This window comes from Macrotis lagotis, chromosome X (assembly GCF_037893015.1).
Source record: "Macrotis lagotis isolate mMagLag1 chromosome X, bilby.v1.9.chrom.fasta, whole genome shotgun sequence".
Taxonomy (NCBI): domain Eukaryota; kingdom Metazoa; phylum Chordata; class Mammalia; order Peramelemorphia; family Peramelidae; genus Macrotis; species Macrotis lagotis.
Window position 1 is genome coordinate 661,042,828 of NC_133666.1, and position 16,069 is coordinate 661,058,896.

A 16,069-nucleotide genomic window follows, 5' to 3' on the forward strand; every position below is an offset into this window, starting at 1 on the left:
TCCCCTAGCTGAGAGATACAGGTCAAGGAAAACAGTATGAGGTCACCCCTTTAGAAGAGAAAGGAGCTGCAAAGAGTCGAGGGTTGATTTGGTTCTATTTTACATGCATTAGGGGAAGGGAGCCAAACTGAGTTGAGGCTGAAATTGGTTCCACTTTATACACATCAGGGGAGCTTTCTCCTCAGGGACCAAGGGTCAGAATTAGAAGAATGACTTGCCACTCCCCCTGACCCCTACACCACACATAATTACATATATCTGGCTATAGGAGAGTGGGGGAAAGCTCAGGTCTAGAAGTCAGGGGACCTGGGTTTGAATCCTAATTCTGTTTGTCATTTGCTGTGACCTTATGTTAAATTCTAAACCTTTCTGGGCCTCAATTTCCTCATCTGGAAAATGAAAGCATTGGATTTTATCCAGCTCTGTTTTTCCTTGATTCTCTGAAGAAGAGATTCTTAACCTTCCATGGATAGATTTCAAAGAGTCAGTAAATCTGGATAGGAAAAATTACTTTATTTTCAATTACCTCTAATTGAAATTTAGCATTACTTTCAATTATGAATGAAAGCTATTATTCTGAGGTTTTGCCAGTCTGCCAAAGGGGTCCCATATAATAAAAAAGGTGAAGAACCTCTGCTGTAAAATATTGCAATAGTTATAAATGGTGGGGAGGGAGGAGAAATCATGCTTTGAAACCTGTTGTTGTGCAGTCACTTTCAGGAATATCTGACTCTTTGTCATCCCATTTTGGATTTTCTTGGGAAAAATACTGGATTGGTTTGCCATTTCTTTTTCCAGCTCATTTAAAAGATAAGGAAACTGAGGTTAAACAGGATTAAGCAATCTGTCCAGGGTCACATGGCTAGTGTCCGAGACCAGAATTCAACTCAGGTCCTCCTGATTTCAAACCCCAGAACCTTATCTTCTGTACTACCTAACTGCTGGTGAAATCAATACTAAATAAACTCCAAGAGGGTGCCCCTATACATACTATGTTATCCAGTGCCTTTCTTGCTACAGTCAGTGGCAATTTCCATCAATAGAACATCAACAGATAGAATGTAAACTCCTTGACAGGAGGGACTTATTCATTTTTATCTTTTCATTGGCAGCACCTAAAACAATATCTGTCATATTAAATATTTCAAAGAATACATGCTCTCTTTGTTGCAATTTCCCCTTTCAAAAGTGAAGATCAAAACCCATCTACACCTACCCTAACTGTGCAGTTTCCCAATGTTATCCAATAAGTTTGCCATGGGAAGTTGGCTGGGCATTCTGACAACTTTCCTCAATTTCTAGTAGCATCACTGTCCATTGGTCAATCAACTAATATTTTTTAGGCATTTAATGTATGTTAGATTCTGCAGCAGATGCTGGTGATACAAAGAAAAACCAAACCAATTTCTCCTTACCTTCATGGAGTTTATATTCTAATTCAGGAGGCTACATTCAGAAGTTGGTATGTATGTGATCTTGGGCATCTCCACTCTACAAACAAGGAGACAGGCTGAGAGATTAACTGAATTGCTCAGGATCATACATGACAGGATTTGAACTCCATCTACTCATTATACCACCTAACTACCTATGATGATGTAAGTAAAGAAGCAAAAGGAGGAAGGGTAGAATGAGGGATGAAAGATCTAATTTGACTGAATGTTGATTAAATGAAGGAACACAGTGCAAGTTATGACTGGGCAGGTGATTTGGAGTTGGACTATGAAGGATCTTTAACACAACGATGAGGAGTAATACTTCATTCTCTAAACAATAGGTTTTTGAGTGAAGGATACATATGTTCCACATGGTGCATTATGGTGAGGCAAAGGAGTGATGGATGCATTTGAAAGGGGATAGATACTGGCTGGGCATGGTGACTTCATGCCATGTTACTGGGGAGGATGAGGAAGAGACAAAGATGAGTCAAAGGCAGTCAGAGTGGCATAGGATGAGACTTGAGCATGGGAATTCTGAATTGGAGTAGAGTTAGAACTAATCCACACTAAATCTGAAATCAATATGGTGACCTCCTTGGAAATGGAGGGACGCCAGGCTACCCAACCCCCACTCACATCAGATAATATCAGGCTAAAACTTCTGGGCTGATCAGTATCAGGACTGGGCTCATGAACTGTCATTGGATTAGTGAGATAAGGAGATCTAATCTCTTGTTTACAAAAATAAGAGAGGGCTGGAGGGGATAGACTGAAAGTCAAAAGATCAGTGAGGAGGTTAGTATGATCATCTAGGTTAGAAAAGAACATGAGTAGAACACATGGCACTGGGAAAGAGAAGGGGCTTGGATAGGAATATATTATGATTAGAAAATGAAGGATTTGACAACTGGTTGGATACGTCAAGGACAAGGAAGAGGCAAAGGTAATCAAGTGGCATAACATATAGAGATTCAGACCTGAGTCAGAAAGACATGAGTTCAAATTTTATCTCAGACATTTATTGATTGTGTGATGCTGAAGAAGTCACTTAGCCTCTGTCAGCCTCAGTTTTCTCATCTAGATACCTTTACACCTAAAGATACTTGTATCCCAGGATTGTTATAAAGATCAAATGAAATATTATTGTTTTCTTGTTTTTTAAATAATATCTTATTTTTAAATGATATCTTATTTATTTCATGATGAAGCTATTTTTAAGATTATTTTTAAAATTTTGAATTCTAAAATAGATCTTTCCCTCCATCCCTCCTCCCTCCCTGAGGTGGTAAGCTATTCCAAATAGGTTAGACATGCACAATCATATAAAACATTTCCATATTAGTCATTTTGTATAAGAAGACTCAAACAGACAAAAAAGATCAAAAAGGAGGGAAGAAGACTGGAAGAAGAATGGAAGGAAGAAAAGAAAGTGAAAATAAGGAAAAAGAAAGAAATAAAAGTGAAAATAGCATGCCTCAGTCTTTATTCAGACAATATCAGTTCTTTCTCTGAGGCAGAGCGTATACTTCATCATTCATCCTTTGGGATTGTCTTGGATAATTGTATTGCTGAGAATAGCTAAGTCATTCACAATTCTTCATCATTAATATTGTTGTCATTGTATACAATGTTCTGGTTATGCTCACTTCCCTTTCCATCAATTCCTGAAAGTCTTACTAGCTTTTTTGAAATCGTCTGCTTGGCATTTCTTATAGCACAATATTATTTAATCACAATCACATACCACATCTTGTTTAGTCATTTCCCAATTGATAGACATCCTCTTGATTTCCAATTCTTAGCCCCCACAAATAGAATTGCTATAAATATTTTTGTACGTATTTTTTCAACATTGTACAATAATACTAGCTATTATTAGATGGCATCAACATGGAGAGCCTTGGGGAGGAGAAAATAAATGACTCTATGAACAGAAGCAGAGAGCTAAGGAGAGAGCTTAGGAAGTGGTGAATAAAGAATCCAAGATTCTTGATCTGGGGACTGGCATGGTCAGGGATGTGTTTTAGGAGGATTATTTTGGCAGAGCATGGATTAAACAGAAGAGAGACTGAAAGCAGAGAGACCAGTTAGGAAACTATTATAGTATTTTAAGTGAGAGATTTAGATAAGGGCCTGAAAGAGAGGTTACCAGGGGAGTGGATAAAAAGGAATAGATACTGTGGAAGTAGCATTAGCAAGTCTGGGCAATTGATTTGGATATGTTGCTATATGAGTAGTATGGTAGCTAAGAGTTAAGAAAGAATTGAGGTTTAGAACCTGGGGAGAGGGGTAAGGGAAGATGGAGGTAGGCAGATTTAGAGGAGGACAAGGTTGAAGGTGAGAAGATTGAGCTGATCCTATCTCATTTGATCCCATTTACCATTGTTTTGTCCTGTAACTGCTTAAATAATGATTCTTTGTCTCTGAACTTCATTCAAAGATTCACCTGTAATGGGTTAAGCTTTAAAAAAAAAAGCTTAATTTGCTAATCACTATACTTCCCTCAAGAAATTTAGATTAATCTTGGGGCCTGAGTGTGAACATAAGGGAGTCAGGTCTAGTATCTTTACACCACCAAGCTATCCTTCAGATGTCTAGTTTGTTATCCAGTTGGTCTGTTCTTCTCCCCAAGCTTCAATCAAGCAATGAATATTTCTTAATGTCAAGAGAAAATGGGAGGGGGGTGGGAATCATCAGTAGCCCCCATCACCAAACTTCCAAGCAATCATATTGTTCCCTGTGCCTCAGTTCTGAGCCAATCATGTTGTCATCAATTCCATGATATCATCCACCCAGTTCTGTTCTTTCTTCTGTACTCCCCAGAACCTATAAAAGGGGAGCTGTCCTTTTGCTTGGGATCTCTGACATAAGTGGAGGTATTCAACTGACCATTTATTGACAGCTATATACATCACTATTTTTTTTTAGTTGTTTTTTTTTTGCAAGGCAAACAAGGTTAAGTGGCTTGCCCAAGGCCACACAGCTAGGTAATTATTAAGTATCTGAGACCAGATTTGAACCCAGGGACTCCTGACTCCAGGGCCGGTGCTTTATCTACTACGCCACCTAGCTGCCCCTTTATATACATCACTATTAATAAATGTTACCTTGCTCAGAGAATGGCCTCGATTTACCTTTTTATTAAATTTCACCCACAACAGGGAGACATTTAATGACATTTTAGACATATTACATTTGAGATGCCTATTTGGCTTCCAGATGGAGATGTCCATCATAATAGTAATCATTCATTTTAAAACACAACACTTTAAGTTTTGTGAAGTGCCTTATATGTGTTATCTCTTTTGATATACATGATGATAGTGATTGGCATTTGATCCTCACAGTTACTCTGTGAGGCACAATTATGATGCACACTTTGCTGCTGAGGAGAAACTGAAGCTGAGAAAAGACTTGACTAGGGTCACATAGGTGATAAGTGGCAGAGACAGGATCTAAATACAGGTCTTGGGGCGGCTAGGTGGCACAGTGGATAAAGCACCGGCCCTGGAGTCAGGAGTACCTGGGTTCAAATCCGGTCTCAGACACTTAATAATCACCTAGCTGTGTGGCCTTGGGCAAGCCACTTAACCCCGTTTGCCTTGCAAAAACTAAAAAAAAAAAAATACAGGTCTTTCTGGTCAAGTCTAGTGCTTTTGCTGGAGCTTTGAAGAGGGATGAAGGCTGACAATTCAGATTTGAAAGTCATTGGCATAGAGGTGATAATTGAACTCTTTTTTATTTGTTTTTTGCAAGGCAAATGGGGTTAAGTGGCTTGCCCAAGGCCACACAGCTAGGTGATTATTAAGTGTCTGAGACCGGATTTGAACCCAGGTGTTCCTGACTCCAGGGCCGGTGCTTTATCCACTGTGCCACCTAGCTGCCCCTGATAATTGAACTCTTGAGTTCTTGAGATCACGGCAAAGAATGGAGCTAGAGAAGAAGGAAGGTGCTATGGTTCTCCTATTTTATAGAGGAGGAAACTGAAGTCCACAGATTGAATTTCCCAAGTTCACATGGCTAGTTAACTTAACCCTTAAATCCCTATCCACTGAACCTCTTACCTGTGAAAGGGGTTTGAAGGAGATCAGGATCATAGGAAGGACTGAAGAGAGTTAGGCATGCTTGTAGGCAACAGGGAAAAGAGCCAATCAGTTAAGGAGACCTTGAAGGAGAAACAAGAGGGAATAATAGTTAGAGACAAATAAGATGGGATAAAAGGTTCAAATAGGTCACACCTTCCCTGGGCCTCGGTTTTCTCAGTTGTAAAGAAAGAGGGAATTGCAGTAAGTAGTCTTGGAGGTCACTTCCAACTCTAGGCTGATCTATGTCTGGTCTCTGATGATGGAGAAGAGTTGACATTGGCTAGAACATTAATGAACTCTCTATGGGGGACAGAGTTCTAGATTGAGAGGAGTCTAGCTTGAGTCTCTGCTCTGCCCTAGGACACCTGCACAATCTAAAGCAAATCACTTAATATCTTTGGACTTCTATTTGAAAACTCTGTAAAAAGAAGGAATTAGACCCCAGTATGTCTAAGAAGCACCACTGGTAAAAGCCTGGGACAAAAAAAGAGGAGAGAATGCATGCTGGTGGAGAAAGATTTTGAGGGACAGAATAGGAAAACTGATATGGATAGTCCCATTTTTATGTGTTATCTCATTTGATGTACATGATGCTAGTGATTAGCTACTCTGTAAGTGCTGTCCCTCTGAGATTACTTCCAATTCCTCCAATTCAGTTAACCCTGTGGGCTTCAGTTTCCTCATCTATTAAAGAGATGGGTTTGGACGACATTCATAGGGGAAATATATTGGACTTGAGAAAGAAGTTGAAAATAAGCTCCAGGAGGACAGGGTTTGTTTATTTTTTTTAATCTTGAATCCCCAGAGAAGGTATGAGCATTTGTGAACTTGTACTTGAGAAATGGGAAGTTTATTCCAGTGATTCTTTATTGTTGTTTAGTTTATCAGTTGTATCTGACTCTTCGTGATTCCATTTAAGGTTTTCTTGGCAAAGATAATGTAATGGTTTACCATTTTTCTTCATTGGATCATTTTATAGAGAAGAAAACAGGCAAACAGGGTAAAATGCCTTGTCCAAAGTCACACAACTAGTAAGTGTCTAGATTTGGATTTGAACTCAGGACCTCTCTCTCTCTCTCTCTCTCTCTCTCCATCACTACCTAGCTACTAGTGATTTTTCCTCTTTCTCTTTTTCTTGTCTTTTTTTTGCTGTGAGATAGAGTCATCATCTTAATAAGTCTTTTCCTGCAAAGGACATTTAGTGGAATGATTGTTACCATTCCAGGTTGGCAATACCGTATCACCCATGCTAATGAGGCATTACTAAATGAATTGTCTTCAATTCAGCCTCCATGAAATGAATATATAATTTAAACCTGTCATTCAAAGATGAAATTTCCTTCCAAACATCACATCTTTCCACCAGAAGCAAGACCAGTGAGGCACCTCCTGAAAAATAACTATTCAGCATCTGGGGAGACTAATGAGGAAGCCTGTGACTCCAATTTGCTCTTGATAATGATGGAAAAGATGCTTTCCTTATTTCTGATTGTAAAAGTAGATATAGATGGTCTCTGAGATGTCTTCTAGCACAAAGTGTATGAAGCCTAGATTTGAAGTACCAGAGGTACTGGACAGTTTGTGTCTTCAGTAGAATGTAGGTTTCCTGGAAGTCAGGGGCTATTTTCACTTTTTGTCTTTTTTCCCTATAAGTTCATAGATTTTGGGGTTGGAAGGGATCTTTTATCTTATCTAGTCCAATCCTCTCATTTTACACATGAGAGAACAGAGGCCCAAAGAAGGTGTCTGGCCCAAGCTCTCACAGGTAGTTAGTGGCAGTGTTTCTATTTCAATATATCCAACCTCCAAATCCACAGCTTCTTCCATGATATCTCTCTTTCTGAATTGCTAAAGTGAATTGATGTTTAAGAACTCTTATCCTTTTTATTTTTTTGATAATGATCTGATCTTTCTTGAAGAAGAATATTGTGACTGTCCCCTGTGCCTAGAATTCTCCTGGCATATTTTCTCTAGGTAATTCTTTATCCCTGCTCCTTCCCTGACTTCCTTCAAGTTTCAGCAAAAACCTTACCTTCTACAAGAAACCTTTCCCAATCCCCTTAATTTTAGTGCTGTTCCTCTGAGATTATCTCCAATTCATTTAACCTTGTGGGCTTCAGTTTCCTCATCTGTTAAAGAGATGGGATTGGACTGTATTCATATTGGACATAATTCAATAAACATTTCTTAAGCATCTGTAATATATAACTCAGTATTGAACAGTCAAAGATTTTTAAACTGCCATAGCCCTGACCCTCAAAGAATTTACCCTTTTTTGGTGGTAATGAGGGTAATCCATGTACAAAGGTCAAAATGTGATGGTAGACTGATGTAAAAATAAATTGTGTTTAGAACGAGGATAATGATGGTCTCACTGGTGTGGTATTTTAAGTTCTGGGCTCCACGTTTCAGGAAAGACATAGATAAGTTGGAGGTCATCAGCAGAGAAGAAACCTAGATGATCAAGGGTTTAGAGATCCTGACAAATAATAATCAAGTGCAGGAATTTCTATCATGAGGATCAAATGAGCTATTACACGAACAGCACTTTATAAACCTAAAGATGTTATATAGAAACTCGCTTTTATTATAATTAATCTTTTTGTTGTTCAGTGTAGTCATCATGACCCCATTTAGGGTTTTCTTGGCAAAGGTACTAAACTGGTTTGTCATTGCTTTTCCACTCATTTTATAAATGAGAAGACTAAGGTAAAGAGGTTAAATGACTTGCCCAGGATCACACAACTAGTAAGCATCCGAGGCTGAATTTGAACTCAGAAAGCTCAGTCTTCTTGGCAAGATGGGACTAGGGTGAACCACTAGAGTTTACTGAGGAGAACTGATATGCTCAGACTTGTGCCTTAGAAAAAATACTTTGGTGGCCAAGTGGAGGAGAAATTGGAGTGAGGAGAGATTTTAGGCAGGAAAAATTCAATAAAAGGCTACTGTCATAGTCCAGGAATGAGGTGATGAGGTCCTAGACCAGGCTAGGTGAGTAGAAACAAGGCTGGGCTTAGGCAAGAGATACAGTAGAGACAGCAAAACTTGACAATGGATTGGATGTATAGAAGTGGGGAAAAGTACTAATGCTGATGCTTAATGCCTGTATGTCTTCGAGCAAATCACTTCTCTCTGAGGCTCAGTTTCTACTCTGTAAAAGCTGAATGATACTTGCCCTTCCTCCTTCAGGGGTGAGGAAAGGACACATCAGTGGGAGCTGCTGCTCTTATGAATTTTATCTCGTATAGTAGAGTGGAAAACCCCGTCAGAAGACCAAGTATAGAATTCCGACTAGCTATGTGAACTTGGTCAGTGAATTAATCACTAAACCTTGGTCAACCTCAGTCTCTAAAATGGGAATAACTATCCTTATTTAACCTAGTTTAGAGGTAAGATCCTCAAGTGCTAAAGACACACACATACATATTAATAGTGGAACCCCCAAGAAAAAGTTTCGTTCGTAATACCGGACTGTTATTATCCATTCTCAACATCCGACTTTCTTCATGACTCTACTCAAGCTCTACCTTCTGCCGAATGCTTCCCTAATGTCCTAATGTCCCAGGCTGCCAGGGCCTCTCTCTTTGAGATTACCGCTCATCTACTCTATCTCTCAGATTCACCTATTTATGCCCAGGCTGTCTTCTCCATTAAAGTGTAAGTTCCCTGAGGACAGGGACTGTCTTGGTTTTGTTTTTTGTCTTTGTATCCCCAGCTCTTAGCACATTGTCTGGGAAAGAATAGACTTTAATAAATGTTGGTTCATCTAAAATTTGCATAAAGTGAACATTATACTCTTTCTATATATCTTGACCATTCTGATTTCCATTTAGTTTGGAGAAAGTAATTCGAGAAAATGTTCTTAGCAGGATAATCTAGTCTGCATGTCTAATACTGGGTTTGGATTACAGACTTCAATTCACCAGACATTTAGTGGGATTGTTGGGATACTTGATTGAACACTTGATATGATAATTGGAAAATCTAATGTCAAATTCTGTTTTAGACACTTATTAGCCCTGTGACCCTGATTAAGTCACTTAATTCCCTCATCTGCAAATGGGGGAAGTAATAGTACCCACCTCAGCAGCTCAAATGAGTTAACATATAGAAAGTGCTTTGCAAATTTTACATTTTTCTATAAATTCTATCTCATTTTGTGGTAGGTACCATGTTAGCCTAGCTTATCTGGTCTTGTTTGTGGATCAATGTTGGTGGAATCATTACATAGAGCCTCCAAAAAAACCTCCAACAAAACCATGAATGGTTTTTGATGGATAAGGTGCCCTCCCCAGCAAAAAGCAGCTGTTTTCCAGGCAGCTTCCACATCTGTGCCATAGCTGAAATGGCTGCAAACAAAGGCATTTTTCTGTTTCAGGGCAACTCCAGGGACAGACAATAAGTATTTGTTTATCTGCCTTTGACAAATACAAAGCAATTATGATGCCTCCAATCTCCATGTACTTGTCCCACTGTTGGGAACCATGCCATTCAAAATTGTTATTTAAAGCAAAGACTGGGAGATGAATTCTCCCCAACAGAGAAGATACCCTCTAAGGAGCAAGGGAGTTCCTGAAAGCTGGGAACACTTGAGAAGAAAAGGCGGAATTATTTGGGCAAATAATCCAAACCATGGCCATTGTCTGGCTGTTCCATATATGAGATTCTTATCTTCCCCCAACTAAACTGTAAGCTCCCTGAGGGCAGGGGATTTGTGGTGCTCTTCTGATCTAAACAATTAGAGCTATCTCAAAAGTAGAATAAGTTGCTTTGTGAATTTATGTGTTCTTCCTCATTGGAGATCTCCAAGCAAAAATGCAATCAGTGGTCACTGATTGAAAATGTCAGAGTAGATTTTTACTCAGAGTATTGGATTAGATGGTCTTTGAGGTTCCTGTTAGCTTTAAGAGTCTGTAATTTTTACAGTGTCCACTTTCCAAATCTTTAAACTAACTCTTGACATCTTTTTCCACTATTTCCCAAATATTTTTCCTTCCCTTTCCTACTTCCCTAGATACCTTGTTTTTCTGAGGTTGTATGTAATCTTGGGTCATATAAAGGACATACCCTCCCAATATTACAACAGTGAAAATAGTGACAACCACCATCCAAATTCAAGTAATTATTCAATGAGAAGTGGGGTCTCTTGATCATTGTAGGTCCTCCAGCTCCACCTCAAGATGTCACCATTCAAGCCGGGACCACTCCAGCAACCATACAGGTCTCCTGGAAACCACCAACTCTCACCCCCACTGGGATGTCCAATGGAGCAAATGTGTCTGGCTATGGTGTTTATGCAAAAGGGCAGAGGGTGAGTTCCTATCACCTCCATCTCGAGTCCTATGAGTAAGAAGAGCACTGAATTTAAAGTCAAGGATCTGGGTTTGAGTACTAGTTCCAGAACTTATTAGCTGTGAGACTTTGGGTGGGTCATCTGATCTTTCTGGACTTCATGTTCCTCATCTGTATAGAGAGGGAATTGGATTAGATGGGCTTTAAGCAACTCTACATTCCAAATCTCAGCATCACTGTATTTGATGCCCCCCCCCCCCCCCAAGAAAAGGTAGAGATACCCTCACTTTAGGAGATACAACAACTTAAGAAAAAATATTTTGAAGCAAGAGGAATGCATACCTCCTCCAATAAGATCCATGATATCTTTAGCCCAATGCCTAAAAGCCCTATGTCTTTCCATGCAATGTCTCATCTTAATCAGCCCTTCTCAGTACATTTCTCCAAACTCTTCACATAATTCCCAACAGAAGTCCCAAATACCATTTTAAGATGTTACTCTAGCTAACTTCAGCTAAATTCCTTAGGCAAGATACTCTCCTGGTTCTTTTCCAACTCTGGAAAGGTTCATAGGGCCACAGATTGAAAGCTAGATTGGACCAGAGGTTACCAAACTCATTTTGTAAATGGAGAAACTGAGATCCAGAGAGATAGTGATTTTCCCAAGTTTGCCCTGGTAGCAAAGTTGAAATTCAAACTCAGATCAACCTGATGATGTTTTGTCCTTCATTCTCGAAGAAGATCATGATGTCAGGGAGGTGATGCCATGACAAGCACATGAATTGGATTGGAGTGAAGGGGTTGTACTAAGTCACCAATATCACTTTCTCCTCCAGAGCCATCAGGACAACTGGAGAGGGCCCTGCATGCAAGGCAATCAGGGTTAAGTGACTTGTCCAAGGTCACACAACTAGTAAATGTCTGAGGCTGGAGTCAAACTCCTGTCCTCCTAACTCCAAGGCCAATGCTCTAACCACTAAGAAATCTAGCTGCCCTGGATCAACCTCCTCAAGATCCAGAGACCTTTAAATTAAAACATGTCGCTACTAATTATTAATTGGATTATTGGTAGCTAGAAAGAGTTATTCCTTATTATCAATTTTCCTGGTTAACAAATAATTGTCTTTAATCATTAAAGGAAATCACAGCTAGAATAAGTTTTTGCCTTTGGGGAATATTGACATTTGAACTGAGGATGTTGCCTTATTCTAGAATGAGAGTCTGTTACCTTTTTTGTAACACATTCCCTCATGGCAGCCAGATAAAGTCTTTACAGAACAATGTTTTTTAAATAATTGAAGGAAATGTTTAATTGCTGTAGTAGTAAAAATAAACATGTCATTTTTTCCATCCAAGTTCGTGGACCCCCTGAAATATGTCCACAGATGCCAAGTTAAAAACCCCTGACCTAGAGCAATGAGCCTCAAAAACTGGCATTATAGCAGACCAGTAGCTCTTTGGATTGTGTCCTATCTTCCTATTAGAGAATAAAGACAACCATCAAGTCAGTCAGCCCCTGTTCCTTTCATACCAGACATGAAAAGATGATGGCTCCTCTCACAGGGCCCATTAGGTCCCAAATGTTTCTCATTAAACATATTTTGTTAAAGCCATGTCTGTTTGGCACAGAATTTCCTGCCCAGTTTGAACTTGGCTTGGCCAATTCCACATTTCTTCCAGTTAGATGGGCAGTTAGACCTGGCAGTAATTAGCATTTACTTATTACTCACAGTTGCCAACTTTCCCTTCATTGACTACGGGGAAGAGAAACGATATGGGTCTAATAGATAACACCGGGAAGGGCATCTGTCAACCAACCTTTAAGTTGACTCTCTGTGTTCTCAGGTGGCTGAAGTCATCTTCCCGACAGCTGACAGCACAACGGTGGAACTGATGCGCATCCGGAACCTGGAAGCCAAGGAGGTGACCGTGAGAACACTTTCCACCCAAGGTGAATCCATGGACTCCTTAATAGCTGCCATTCCACCTGACCTACTGGTGCCTCCAATCCCACACCCTCGAACTACTCCCAAACCTAAGCCATTAGCAAGTGCCGGAGCCCCAGATACCAAAGACGAACAGTTGGGTCCCCACATCAAAATGGATGAGTCTTGGGAGCAGACTCGCTCGGCCGCCCCCACACATGGACACATGCTGGAACCTCCGACATCCAACTTTCCAAGCTCGGCTCCAGGGAGGCGGTCACCCTCACCCAATCGGATTCTCCCACAGCCACAGGGTGCCCCTGTCCCTAACACTGTGGCTAAAGCCATGGCACGGGAAGCTGCACAAAGGATGGCGGAGAGTAATCGGGTAAGTAAGAATCACTTGCCCTTATTCCTTGGGGAAGTGCCTACTCTAATATTGCCAATCAATTCAATTCATTTCAATTCAGTGAATATTTATTGCCTACTGTATGTTAGGCACTGGAGATGCAAAATTAAAAGTAGTTAGTGGGGCAGCTAGGTGGTGTAGTGGATAGAGCACCAGCCTTGGTACTGAGTTCAAATGTGACCTCAGACACTTAATAGTTCCCTAGCTGTGTGACCTTGGGCGAGTCACTTAGCCCCACTGCCTTGCCAAAAAAAAATGGTAACTCGTGATGGCCCTCAAGGAGCTTAACTTCTGTTGAAGGGATGCGATATATTCTCATATAATTAAATATAGTCATAGGAGTGGGATGGGGCAGCAATTTCAGCAATATAGAAAAAACTCCTATTGTGGAAATTTCATCATCTGGTTTAGGGGGCAAGTTGTCTATAACAAAGAGTCAAAGAGAATTGTCTAAAGATATGAGAGATTAACAAACTTTTCCAGAATTTCACACCTGGCTTGTGTCAGAGACAAGACCCAGATCTTAATAATAGTATTAGTTAGCAGTTACATGGTGCTTTTAAGTTAGCAAAGGGCTTCACATTTGTTGTGTTAGGAGTTTTCATGTGATCCTCAAAATAACCCTGGGAGATGTCATTCTTATCTCCATTTTACAGATGAGGAAACTGAGGCTGAGAGAGATTAAGAGATCCTAACAGGGTCACACAGTTTTTAGGTTTCTGAAGTTGGATTTGAACTTGGGGATTACACACACACACACACACACACACACACACACACATACACACATGACTTTTCCCCATGCTTGTGACGTAGAATTTCAGAGTTCCTCCAGATAAATGTTCTCTAACCCAGAAATATCTTTTCATCATTCTCCACCTCTTTTCTGCTAACTACTTGGAGAGGTCACGCGCATGACATGGTCACAGCTTATAAATGCAATGGGCACTGCTCTGATTAGGATCATGGATTTCAGTTTTGAAAAGGTGATAATAGGGGAAGGAAATGTTCTGAGAAGAGGCTGGCTGAGGAGATGATCACCCCTGCCACAAGGTTCCTTGGTGTTTTGATTGTTCTTCTCATCTCACACATTTGTTCTTTTCCTATAAGAAAATATGGAATAAGATTAGACACCATGGCCCCTGCCCTTACAAAGCTCATGATTTGTTTTGGACAACAGGACTTCTAAACATGGGAAGAGTCTTTAACAATGGAAGTGCATCATGATAGAGAGCACTAACCTGGCCTTGGGGGTCCTGTTCTGCAAGTTATCTCAGTTTCCTCATCTGTAAAATACAGTTTATAATCCTCTTGTTAATCTCCTTTTTTCCACTAGTCTCCTCTCCTTATTTCTTCCTCCTTTTCTCCAGTGTTGACATTTCCTGTCACATAATAATAAATATTTATTTTCCCTCCCTCTCTACCCCTCCTTGGTTTTCTTTTTTCCTTTCCCCTCACTGCCTTCCATTTCTTCTTTTATTTCCCTCTCTTCTTTCCTTCTTCCTATCCTCCCTTCTTCCCTTTGCACTAAGTGGTCATTGTGAGACTCAAATCAGGAAATATATAAAAAGTGCATTGCAATTTTAAAGTATAATTACATTCATTGTAATTATAATCATGATTATTATTATTAAAGTGTCAACTTGATGGCATGGATAGTTGGCCTCAGAATCAAACTCTGGGTTCAGTCCCTACCCCTGATACATACATACACATGTGGCACTGTGACTGAGCAAACTGAATAACTTCCAAGTGCCCCAGGCAAATTTTCTAAGACTCTAAGTTGAAAAGAAGATGCCTGCTACACAATTTCCTCACTGTGAATTCCCAATACTAATGAAATAACAGGTCCAAAAAAAATTACTATGCTGAGAATGTTCATCAATCACTATTGGATAACCACATAGGACCAGAGATTTAGACCTGGGAGAAACTGGAAGGATTATCTTAATCCAATTCCTTCATGAGGGCTTCAGGTGCCAGTGGAATATCACCTGGGACCTTCAGGTAATGAAGGTGTTTTAAAGAACAGGAATTGAGGCCACCAGGGAAGTCAGCTCTACCCCCTTCTGCCACCATATTACCAAGCAATATACATATTTTGCTGTTGTTCAGTCATATCTGACTCATCAGAGCCCTCTTTGGAATTTTCTTGGAAAATATATCACAATGTTTTGCCCTTTCCTTCTTCAGCTCATTTTATAGAGGAGGAAACTGAGGCAAACTGGGTGAAGTGACTTGCCCAGAGTCACACAACTAATACATATCTGAGATTAGATTTGAATTAAAAAAAGAACACTTTATCTACTGTGCCATCTAAATCAAATCCTAATTCTTGGGGCCCAGGAAAAGAAATTCTGAAGACCCTTTCTGCTTTGATAGTCTAAGGTTTTGGAATTCTTGGTGAACCTGGTATCTAAAAGAGTATTGGGTAATAAAAGTTAATTTTAGGTCACCAGTCCCAAAATGCTGTAGACCTGAAAGTAGATGCTGCTCAAAGGAGGGACCTTCTCATTCCTCCCCCTGTTCCTGTCCCTGAAAGGAACTGGCTCAGCAGGACCAAATTCTCATCTAAAGTATTAGCAATCTCCTCTGCAGGGAGCAAGGAGGCTCTGGGGCTTCCTTTGTGGGTCGAATTTCAAAGTGATTACCTCTTCGGTGCTCATCCCCACCCACCTGGAGCTCTGCCTGAGCCTACGCAGGGCAAGTTGCAAACAGACGTGGTCCCTGCTAGGAAAGAACTTGACCCTTCACTCCCTTCCTCCCAGTCTGTGCTGGAACCATCTGTTCTGTCTGCATCCAAAGTGTCCTTTCCTGTTACCACCCTGCATCTCAACAAACACCAAAGCAAGAGGGTCTGATACCTGCCTCCCCCTCCTTTCTTTCCTTCCTGTCTTGTGTTCTTACTTGTTTTTCCCT

General features: G+C 40.3%; 1 protein-coding gene across 4 annotated transcripts in view; it reads left to right on the forward strand.

The window, feature by feature from the left end:
- Positions 1–16,069, forward strand: part of RIMBP2 (RIMS binding protein 2) — a 535,198-nt gene that overhangs the window by 477,713 nt on the left and 41,416 nt on the right. For all 4 annotated transcript variants that reach the window (XM_074205265.1, XM_074205261.1, XM_074205263.1 and 1 more), the window contains 2 exons: positions 10,684–10,835; positions 12,662–13,129. In XM_074205265.1, coding sequence (XP_074061366.1) covers positions 10,684–10,835; positions 12,662–13,129 — 620 coding nt within the window. The remainder of the gene's footprint in view (positions 1–10,683; positions 10,836–12,661; positions 13,130–16,069) is intronic.